The 12,339-nt window shown below is 40.0% G+C and overlaps 1 protein-coding gene across 1 annotated transcript in view; it reads right to left on the reverse strand.

Moving 5' to 3' along the window:
* The window catches only part of LARGE1 (LARGE xylosyl- and glucuronyltransferase 1), a 405,097-nt gene that overhangs the window by 296,287 nt on the left and 96,471 nt on the right, over window positions 1-12,339 (reverse strand). The window contains 1 exon segment of the mRNA XM_048499683.1: window positions 1,497-1,683. Coding sequence (XP_048355640.1) covers window positions 1,497-1,602 — 106 coding nt within the window. The 5' untranslated portion in view covers window positions 1,603-1,683.

Genomic DNA, 12,339 nt, shown 5'->3' on the forward strand with positions numbered 1-12,339 from the left:
GTGGGGTTGCCACAGCTGAAAATTATTCTCTATGCATCAGTCTATTGAGGAGCATAATAAAGCAACTGTGCTCAATATTTTTTTTCATTTTTGTATCCACAACTGTCTCACCCCAAAACCATTTTTATTAACCTAAAGAAGGGCTGCATGGTTCAAGATTTCCCTTCAGAGAATATGACACAGTTACTGTTACAAAGCAGATCTGGGGCATGTTACTATAAAATTCATGCACCCTGATTCTTTCATATGTCAAGGGCAGTAGGGCCATGACTGCCTAGCTGGCATTTAAAATACTTGTTCAAAATAATGTGTAGTAAAGCCACCACTTTCACTTAACTCTGTGCCAAAAACAAACTAAAACCAGACGCAAACACTCTTAATGACTGCCTAAAAAATAAGTGGGGAAAGTCTGCTACAATATATCCGTTCTAAACTTCCTTGCACAAGGAACTGCGCTACTAAACTATTTTTGAGAACATTTCTTCCTGTCTTCCTTTTCAGCTGTGAACGTCACCCCTCTCTGCCATCCTTGCAGGGTAGACTCAGACCCCCATGGCCAGTCAGCAAACAACAGAAGATGGAGATCATGGGATTCTTTGATTGAAATGCCTTCATTCAACTTCAAGCAGTTACAGGCTTTTCCTCTCCTTTCCACATTTCCCATTCCAACCCGCTATGTTCCTCCTCTTCCCTCTTTTTATCTCCCTCCAGAAGGATCTCCCTGCTCTTGACTATTAGTGGTGGGGGGCTGTCGGTCAAGCCCTGCCAGCTCAGGATTGCCCCCCAGTACTCTTGGCCCTCCCCTCTGATTGCAGTCTGGTTTGGGATATGAGGGCCCCACCTTACTCTGGGAAATTCTGAGACCTGATAACTGCAGTGGTCTGGGCTCTGTTGGCCCCACCCTACTCTGGAACAATGCTGATGCCTACTGCAGCTGCCCAAGCATTTCTGCCAGCTCCTTGCAGTTTCTCCTGGTTTCTAACTTTCAAGAGGTCCTTGTGTTCTCTGGTAAATTCAGGGGGTGAAGTTGCCAGTGGCAGGGTGTCCTGTAATCCCTGGGCAGGAGTCTGTTAAAGGGAGAGATGTGGGGAGGGCTACTGGGTACTAGGAGGCAGCCCTGTCCCCAGACATTTGCCATGATACTTTGTTAGAAACAAAAAAATCAGGGCTGGCTGCATAAAATGTGACTCAAAATTCACAGTTTCCATTTGTGATAATCAGTCTGTGATGCTCATAAATCAATTTGTGCTTTCAGCCCTCAAAACAAGTACACCCACAGAAATTAACTACCTTGGAGATAAGAAATATAAATATTGAAAATGTCACCGTGGAAAGGCAGAATAGGAGCATTTTTTTCCTCTTACTGAGGGAGACAACAGATGACAAATTTATCCCATCTGTCCAAAGACTGCTAAATCTTAAGGAGCACTGACACAACTGCAAAAAACTCTGCAGTTCCCAAACTACATCAAGCACAGACATTCTTTTCTTTTTACCTTCAAAGCTCCCAGCAAACAGGTAAATCCAGGTAATAGCAGGAACAAAAAGAAGAGTCAGAGAGGCAGCCAGGAATTTCCGTCGCCCTCTGCAGATTCCCAGCATTCTCTCAGAAGTGGAGATTCCCAGCCTGGTTCTGTTCCTATGTTGGAAACATGAAGTCCAGTGTCTTCCACATATTATTCCCTAAGAAAAAAAAGAGAGAGAAAGAGAATATGACCTATACAGCTTACTACCTTGCCACTCTCACCAATGAAATGAAATGAAAGACTTTGAAAAAGACTTTGCAAAAAGTAAAAACAGGCCATATGCACAGGGGAAAGGGTGTGGGGGAGGAAAAAGAACCCATTTCAGCATTCTGCAAAATGTCAAAAACAATAAATGTGTGCCTTAGAAGAGCCATGAAACAGCATAAATCAATAAAATATCTTATATCAGCTACACATGACATACATTGTATAATAAGAAACCATTTTATGCTGCCCTTTGAAACGAAAAAACCCCAGCCCTCCTTCATTTCCTTGATGTTTCTGCACAGGTGGTATTCCTGGGTAGATAAAACAGAGCCACCTGGTCTACTGCCTCTACTTCCAACAAACAGCAGGCATTCTAGTGGAAGTCTGAAAATGGCAGCATCAGCAGCTGGTTCCAACTGTAGTGGAGAGCTGCAATACAGACTTTCTTATATTTCCTAGCATACTTTAAGGCCACACTGAAATACTGGCATTTAAATGTGACAAACAGACGTTAACAGACACATGGATCATGCATGTACATGCATACAGGGGCCTGAAGCTCTCTGTGAAGTACCTATCCAGTGGTAAATCCACATGTGTTGTTGGAGGGAAGAGAGATGGAAAACCTAGCAGCACAGAAAGATCCAGTATGCTGCTGTTGCTTTGAAAAAACCCTAGTTGGGACTGGAGTGATGAAATTGACAGAGGAAAGAAAACGGCTTCCATTTTAGTCAATTTCACTCTCAAGGGAAAGGTTGGGGGAATTTGTTTTGTTTTGAAATTAAGAACTTGTTCCTGAATTCATCAGAAAAGAAAACACAACCTATTTAAAGAAAATTTGATTCTTTTTTTTTAAAAAAATAAGGAAATATTCACAAAATATTCACCTTTTTAGGAGAATTAAGTTAAGTTTAAGTTAAATAAGGTCTCCGTGGGATGCCTATCCTAGAAAGTAATTGTTGGTTTTAACTGTATTTATGGAAGCTACATTATGATGGTTTTATGTTGTACACCGCCCAGAGTCCTTTGGGGATGGGGCGGTATATTAAATTAATAACGATAACGATAACGATAACGATAATGATAATAATAATAATAATAATAATAATAATAATAATAATAATAATAATAATAATAATAATAATAATAATAATAATAATAATAATAATAATAATGGAGGAACACTAGAGGAACTCCTGGCAGAACACTGGGTCTACTGTGGGTTGAAGCTGGTGAAGGAACAGATGTAACTGGTTGACAATATTTAGAAACAGGGCAAAGGAGAAAACTTCAAGACCAAAATAGTTCTATTTAGGCAGAGGGTTCCCAAGTTCCATTGCCCACCCTCACTATGCAGTAGCAGTAGAAAAAATAAGTTGCGGGCCGGGGGAAGAAGGGCAGCTTTATGCACTTACCAGAGGTTGATACAGAAATTGACACAGGGTAGTCTTAAGAATTACCAGAAACTCTATGGTTATACCTAGAGCTAGCCTTTTCACATCCTGTTTCAATTTCTGGAAGTCGATGTCACTGTACTTTAAAAGAAAAAAATTCCCCTGGCGACACTGCCTCCCCAACCCTCCCACAAGTTGCCAGGCAACCTTATTAAAAATCTGGCAGCTTATTCTATAATCACTTCCTCTAATTAGAGTTTATAAATGGGGCACAGACTGAATCTGTGGCCAAAATACCTGAAGTAACAGATTCAACATTGTAACCTTGGCAGTACAAAGTCTTGAAAATTCACTTTGAAGAGGAACAAACAACTGCGCATGCTCCTCTTAGACCACTGGATCTTTTGCAATCAAAACTTATAACACTGAGGGCCATGTTAACCAAATGTAAACCAGCTATTTGTTTGACCAACACAGGTAATCTGCCACTTTACTTCAATGGTTCTAGGATAGACATGATGTTTCTACAATTTTTTATTTAGCTGCAATGTGCTAGTGACTTTTAAATCTTAATTACGCTCGCAGATTTAATTTGAGAACACATGCTTGGACAAAACAGAACAGTTCTTCTCTAAACAAGATTGCAGATTGGATGCTAAGTTAAATACTATGATTTATTCAGTGCGATGACCAAACATTAATATAACTAACCTTCAAATCATGTAATGACAATTTTTGATTTCAGTGTTCAACAAGAGTATTAAAGCAAAGAACACACAGGGTGTGCCAGTGAAAAATGTCTGGCTTAAGCAATAGGTGTTCCAGAGACTAAAGGACAGCCAATATAATTCACCAGGTGACTAGAAAAAACCTACTTAGGGAACAATCTTATATATATTAGACCAGTCTAAACCCACTGAAATCAATGGGCTTAGACTCTAGTAACTGTGTACAGAACTGCATCATTAGGGAACAATACTAACCAGGTCGACTAGAAAGAAGACCCATTTTACCGAATGTCGCTTACTCCCAGTAAAGTATTATTAGGAATGCAGTCTTAGCCTCACTCTCTCATCTTCAAGAACTGGCACAGTAGTCAGGGGTATTTTCTATATGAACCTCTTCTCACCATTAACAGACAGAGATAATTTCATCATCCCATTAATAACCCCTTAAAAAACCATTATCGATTAATTGTTCCAAGTAATTTTATATTCAGAAATACTACAGAAATTACGTTTTTAACAATAAGTGCAACAGAAAAACTGTTCCTGAGCAGTATACATTTTCAGTTGGCTTTCTTATACTTCTATTTTGCTATGAACTGAAATCCAGATATACCTATTAAGAAAATAAGAAAACATCTTCCCTATACTATAAAAGCCTATCCATTTCCCATGGTTAGAATGGTATAAATTGTGCCATCTGTAAATAACATGTGTAAGTAAGAGTCATAGTGATTTTAAAGTCAGTTGACAAAAGAAAGATAATTCTATACATAAAATACATACAATTGTATTTTGCAGGATTGGTAGGCAAGAATAAAGATATTGGTTTTAAACACCAAGATGTTAAGCAGCATTCAGAGAAGACTGAGAGCCAGCATGGCATAGTAATTAAGATGTCCCACTAGAGCCTGGGAAACCCCGGTTCAAATCCCCACTAGCGCCAAGGAAGCTTGCTGTGTGACCCTGAGTCAGTCATACCCTCTCAGCCCTGACCCTGGTAGTATTTGGGATGGGAGACCTCCAAGGAATACCAGTGTTATGATGCGGAGGCAGGCAATGGCAAACCACCTCCAAAAGTCTCTTGCCTTGAGCACCCTACAGGGTCATCACAAGTCAGTTGTGACTTGGTGGAGGAAAAAAAATACAAAGACTTGGATTCAACCGCACTTTGTAGAGTTTTCAGAATGCCAATAAGATATTTTTTATATTTTTATAGAACCAGGGGGCATACATTGAAAATGCTGGGGAGAAGAATTAGGACTAATAAAATGAAACACTTCTTCACACAATGTGTGATTGGTGTTTGGAATATGCTGCCACAGGAGGTGGTGATGGCCACTAACCTGGATAGCTTTAAAAGGGGCTTGGACTGATTTATGGAGGAGAAGTCGATCTATGGCTACCAATCTTGATCCTCCTTGATCTCAGATTGCAAATGCCTCAGCAGACCAGGTGCTCAGGAACAGCAGCAGCAGAAGGCCATTGATTTCACATCCTGCATGTGAGCTCCCAAAGGCACCTGGTGGGCCACTGCGAGTAGCAGAGTGCTGGACTAGATGGACTCTGTTCTGATCCAGCAGGCTCGTTCTTATGTTCTTATAGACATTTCAAAAATGTATTTTCCAGACTCCAGATCCAGTAAAATGTCTAATTTGGGTAACATCCCATTTTCTTTTCACTTTTCGCAGAAGTGGGGGGAATCCTTCATTAGGCAAGGCAAACATCATTAACATATTACTCAACACATCAAACAGCAGCAAGAGTACAGCTGTTAATCAGGAAAACTAGGCTTGTAATATTAATGGAAGATCTCTGGTTCAATGATCAAGAATTTGTTTTGCAGGAAAGAAGTCAATACTCCACATCTCTGGTTAAAGGATATCTGGTAGCAAGTATTGGGAAACATGTATCTTTTCCTGAGAACAAGGAATTGTGATATCAATCAAAGCAGTCATCTTGATAGACAAATGGTCTGACAAGACAGCTTCATACAATGGCTGTCTTATTGACAATTTTTTGTATAGTACTATCCATTGGAACTGCTCCGATACAGCATTTAATACTCTTTCTGGAATTTTGAGAAACATCTCAGCTATGAATGGGTGGGGATTCCCCATGGTGAGGCCAAAGTCTTTAGAGCTGATTGGATATGGAAGTCACACAAGTAGCCTACCTACAAAAACCATAATCAGCACCCATGCCTCCAGAGAAAAAAGAGGAAAGTGGCAAGCCAGCTGGGATGTTGCAGAACATTTTTCTCTCTGCCAAACCAGGAAGAACTGAATGGCTTACAAGATCATGATGGGTATACTTAACAGTATACTTAAAGGTATACTTAACATTAGCCTTAAGGTGGGCAATGAAGAATATCTGTCAACTTAGGTGACTTGATGCTGAGAAGAGAACCCAGATGAACAATATCCTCATTTTCTTTCAGTCTGCACCCATGACAAGGCACCTGTGCTAGCCAGCCTAGCAAGGAAAAGGTAAGAGCAGCAGACCTACAGGAAAAAAAAATCCCTTCCTTTCACCAGGAATGTCTTTCTTACCAGAGGCAAGACATGGACCAGAATTTCAGACTGCTTTCCTTAGGGCTAGAGAGGTAACATTTCTAGAAATTTTGAGATCATAGAAAAAATGGAGTTCATGGGGAAAATTGAAATATATGCAGTACTTGCTTTCATCTCAACCTAAGCTTTTTCTATTGCTTTAGAAACACAAAATACAGAGTTTATAATGTAGCTAGCATATAAAATTGCAGTAGAATTTAGCATATAGTGAAATTCAAAAGCATATGTGCCTTGCAGGTCAACTCAAAGTAGAATTACACCCTGGAAGACCCACTTACTTCAATGGATTCTTTCAACTCTGATTAGGACTACATTGTTAGTTTTCACAAATACTATTTAAGAAAGCTGCAAATCCTATGCTACCTTACCACACATATCTTAGATGGAAAAAACTGGATAGGAAAAGATTAACATTGACATTACAAAAATACGAAATAAAGTAAAGTCTTTGGACAAAAACAATCCCATTAGCCAGCTTATTTAACAAATTATAGTATATTGATTACTGAAAAATTATTCACATTCAAACAATAAAAAATATCCTTGAAAAATGTGCTGTAAATTCTATAGTGTGGAAGACCAGGTGTAGCAATTAAGGTGTTGGACCTCAGAAACTCAGGTTCAAATCCCCACTCACACCATGGAAGCTTGGTGGGTGATTTTGGGTCAGTCACACACAGCCCTGCCTCAAGCAGTATTTAGATGGGAGACCTCCAAGGAATACCAGGGTTACGATGCAGAAGTAGATAATGGCAAACCATCAACCAACATCTCTTGCTTTGGAAACCCCACAGAGTCACCATAAGTCAGCTGTGAGTTCCAGTCCCATCCCAAGCAGGGAGAGGCAAAAGGGCTTGTAGGAACTGTATTGCCTTGCACCAGTGTGTTTGCTCTACCTGGGGTACTTAGCCTGGTGGAGGAGGCAGATGCACCAGTGGTCCCTCAGCCCCACCATTGTAAGATGCTTAGCACAGGTCGCAATGGGCCTTGTGCTGGCATCCCAATTGTACACCAGAATGCGGAAGGGTTTGGGGCATTTATGGGTGAAGAGCGAACATTAGTCAGCTCCCACCCAGAGATTAGGGCTGGGAGTATGGCATCCTTAAGCCCTATGGAGCGCTGTCTTGCAGTCAGGGTTTGGGGGGCATTTTTTTGCTCCGTGCTCCGCCAGAATGCCAAGGGTTTTGGATGAAACTGTTAATAGTTTTTTAAAAAATCAACAGTAGGAAGAATGATCTGGGTGACTTATCTGGGTGACTGGGTGACTCTGGGTCAGTCACACTGTAGGAAGACAGTAGGAAGAATTATCTAATGCTTCAGATGGTATTGCATTAAAATCTTTGTATTACACATTGTGAGCAAGTAAAACCTTGTTTACAAAGGATTTCATTCTTTCCAAAAGAAAGATAAATATCTACAGGTATAATTTTCAGTGCTGCCCCAAGATTCCCAACTGTTCACTGAAAAAATGAAAATGCCCCTCTCCCCCCAAGACGCTTTGTCTCCAGTCTCTCCTCAGTCTTCCCATCTCTGCTTGGGAAAAACTCACAGACTTCAGGATTAATCTCCTCTTGCCAGACAGGGATTTGTGCTTTCAAGTGGAAGGGGGGGGGGGCAAAAGGGAGGCAGATCTGTGCTGTCACATCATCTCTGCTGTGAGGTGGGCAAAAAAGGAACATCAGCTGCAGCAGCACAAAGAATTAAAACAAAACACACACAAATGAAATCCAAATCTCACACTGCTGCTTTCAGGCCTACTGAATACACTGCTTGCAGGTCCTGTCAAGAAAACCAGCAGCTGTGATAATATGCAAAGCTCTTCTCGCATCAGAAAGTTCAGCTTCCATTTTTATCACAGCGTTTATCCCCTCTTACATGGGGTTTCAGCAGTTTGCTGTACAAATGCAGCTCATCTGGGGCAATTCCAAACTCAGCTGTATGCAGCAGGCAAGAAAGACAAGGTAAATTACCAGCATAACCTTGTAATTTTTGTTTTTCCCATGCTTTTTATTCTCTAAAAAAGTAAGGATGGAGGAAATTATATACTGCTCCTCATAGCTTTCAATGCTTTCCAGAAACCTGTGATGCCTTAACTGAAGTACAGTTCAGTCTTCAAGCCTCACACTTGCATATTATTCAGTACATAACTTTAAAAGTACACGTGAGGCAAAACTGCAGTAGTACTAAAACCCAGCAGCAGATGTCTTAGTATTGTTTAGCAGAACAGACTATAGTTAAGAGGGGAATACTGATCTTAAATACCATTAGGAAGAAAGGAAATTACGTATCCTCCAGCCTCATCTATTTATTATTATGAAACACCCCCTCCCCCCACCATTTCTGCATCTAAGGCTTGGGTCCAGCAATCTGTCAGCAGTAAGCGCTGATTATTTAGATATTTCCTGCCTTCCCACCCTACAGGAGTCCTGTCTGATTGCAGGAAACTTCATTTCCAGAGTCATGAGACCCAAGTGGAATAATAACAGGGCTGCACTGACAGAAGAGGGTGAAGAGTTATTTCACCTGCTCACCATCTCAGCCTGTCAACCCACGCGGTCAACCCATGCGGGCATTGCAACCCTGGAAATCAACTTTCTTGAGGTCAGAAGGGACTGCTGGAGAAAGGGGGAAACAGAAAAGATTTGTGATACTTTGTATGAGTGAATGCCTAGATCCAGCCCAATTGATACAAGTTTCCAGAAATGTACCAAAGTGGCCTTTAAAACTGTATGAGCTGCTGCTGTGTAAAATAAAGAGTGTATTGTATCATATGGTCTTGTTTTGTGACTCTTATAACCCTCCAGAAGTAAAAAAGATCCCTGAGCAAAGAAAAGACCACTAGACTTCACCAAACATTTTTGCAAGTGATGGTGCACTTAAGAAAAAACCCGAAAGCTAATTATCTTCAAATAAAATACATTTTGTGATTATTCAATTTGAAAAGTATGTTTCCTTCATTATGAGTGCAACAGATCGGAATACTAACAGCTTGGGTAGTTGAGGGTTTTCTGAACTGCAACGTCATTATCTGGTAGTTTTTGCTCCTAACATTTTGCCTGTATCTATGGCTGGCATCTTCAGAGATATGTCATAGTAAGATTTGATGCTCTCTGTGGCATATCTTACTGTCACATACCTCTGAAGATGCCAACCATAGATGCAGGCAAAATATTAGCAGCAAAAACTACCAGACCACAACGGGCCAGGAAACCCAGAAAGTCTTCAACAAAACAAACAGCTTCTTTTAAATCTTCATTAAATCTAATCATCGCCAATTCTTCAAATGCCTTAACAAGCTCAATACACTTTGTTACCAAAACCAACATTGCAATAAAGTCATGCATGCTTAAGGTAGAAGTATTAATGGTATGTCTTTGTATGGCACTGTTAAGAGCATAAAGTCCTTTTATAATTCCTGGTGCAATGGTGCAGGCTAGCAGATCATTTCTACAGCCACTTTGTAGCTGTAGGACAAAAATAACAAGATTTGGCCAAGACATTTGTTTGACTGCCAAGGAATTTAAGCTTTCATTTCTCAGAACCAAGCCCAAAGTGTCCACCTTAAGATAGGTAAAGGCAAAAGTAGTCTCTTGTGCACGCACCAGGTAACTACTGATCCATAGAGTTATGTCACATCAAGATGTTTACTAGGAAGAATATGTCTACGGGCACTGGTTGGATTCCAATAATTTAACAACCAGTTCCAGTGGTGGGATTCAAATAATTTAACAACTGGTTGTTTACAAGCACCATTTTAATAACTGGTTCTGCCGAAGTGGTAGAAACCTGCTGAATCCCACCACTGTTTACGGGCTGATTTGCCATTGCCTTTCCCAGTAGTCTCCACTTTACCCCCAGCAAGCTGGGTACAAATTTTATCAGTCTTGCAAGGATGATAGGCTGAGTCAATCTTGAGCAGGCTACCTGAAACAAAACTCAGGTCATGCACAGTTTTGACTAAAGTACTGTGCTCACCACACTGTGCCGCGGGCTCTTCCACTTTAGGATACTAGACCTCTGCATGATTTCAATACATTGTACTTAACAGGCTGTGCAAAATCACCATCCTGACACTGCCTCAGGCCTACTAGTTGGCCATCAGAAGATTAAAGAGACAGGCTGTTTCTACGAGACATCACATTTTGAATTATAAACACTTTAGAACAAACAATAGTAAGAAAAGAGAAAGAAACACATCACTGAAGCTGTTCTTTGAAATCATGCATAACACTGAGTGATATAATATCTGCCCTCCTATTTTGCCTTCTTGGATGTCATCAGAAAACATTTTATTCTTGCACCTAAGAAGGGATTTTAAATTAGTGACAGATACAATTTCTCTACAAAAAGGAGTGACTGCCCAAACTTTTGACAGAGAAAGATTTAATTCAGTGTTCCCTTAATCCAAGTATAATTTTTTAAATAAACTATTTAACATCAAATTACAGCAAACCTTTTCCACATACCATAAAAATTGGTATATTAGATTGTAGCCTGAAAAACAAATAACTCAGTAATAGCCACAGTTCTCCAGCTTCAAGCAGTCTAAGCAAACACTTGCCATGGATGCTGTAGGTTGATCCTGCATAGAACAAGGAGTTGAATAAGATGACATGTATGGCCCCATCCAGTGGTGGGATTCAAATCATTTAACATTTGGTTCCAGTAGCAGGATTCAAATAATTTAACAACTGGTTGTTTACAAGCACCATTTTAACAACCGGTTCTACTGAAGTGGTGCGAACCTGCTGAATCCCACCACTGGTTCCATCAAACACTATGATTTTTTCAGAACCCTCTCAGCCCCACCCACCTCACAAAGCCTGTTGTGGGGGGGGGGTCAGGGAAGGAGATAGTAAGTCACTTCGAGTCTCCTTACGGGTCAGGGGAAGTGTGATATTAAAAACCCATTCTTTTTCCACTCAGTAATAAAGAATCTATGTTCCATAGATTTTGAAAGTGATCCAGATTTAACTGTATCTTATAGAAATTTACTCACATGAAACTGCCTCACACCAAGTCAAGCCATTCACTTATCAAGGTGACTGCTGCTTACTTGGATCATTGGCAGCTATCCAGGATCTTAGGCATGGAGATGTTAGCAGATTAATAACTTCTGCATGTAGAGCAGAGGCTTTTCCCACTAAGCCACAGCTCTGTTCACGCAGAAGAGATTCCCTTTAATAATTCTGAAAGGGGTTTGCAATGATTGCACAATCCAGAGTCTCATAAACAGCAGTGAATAAATGAGTTACAGATATTAACTGATAAGTGATCATCAGCAAAAGAGTTCTGAACCGAGATTAACTGATGAGGGATAATTTATAAAAACATTTTCATTTTGTGTCCAGAAATAATCAGTGAATCACATAATCATAGAGTTGGAAGAGACCCCGAGGGCCATCAAGTCCAACCGCCCTGCAATGCAGGAACACACAATCAGAAGCACTCCTGACAGATGGCCATTTACAGATTTTTTTGTAATTAAACTTTTTTCCTGGATTTGTATGTTCCCTGGATTTATAGGTTGCAGACCCCTGGTATAGTGTCTTTTTGCTCTTGTACATTAACATATCATGTTATTTGCAACCCAAGAACAACATTATGAAGGCACAATTAAGTACTGAAAGGTAGGCAACCTTGGGCAAATCAATTTTCCCACTTCAATTCCTATTTGTACAATATATATATATATATATATATATATATATATATATATATATATATATATATATATATATATATATATATACACACACACACACACACACACACACACACACACACACACACACACACACACACACACACACACACACACACACATACATACATACATACATATATATATTGTACAAATAGGAATTGAAGTGGGAAAATTGATTTGCCCAAGGTTGCCTACCTTTCAGTACTT

Source organism: Sphaerodactylus townsendi, linkage group LG06 (assembly GCF_021028975.2).
Source record: "Sphaerodactylus townsendi isolate TG3544 linkage group LG06, MPM_Stown_v2.3, whole genome shotgun sequence".
NCBI lineage: Eukaryota > Metazoa > Chordata > Lepidosauria > Squamata > Sphaerodactylidae > Sphaerodactylus > Sphaerodactylus townsendi.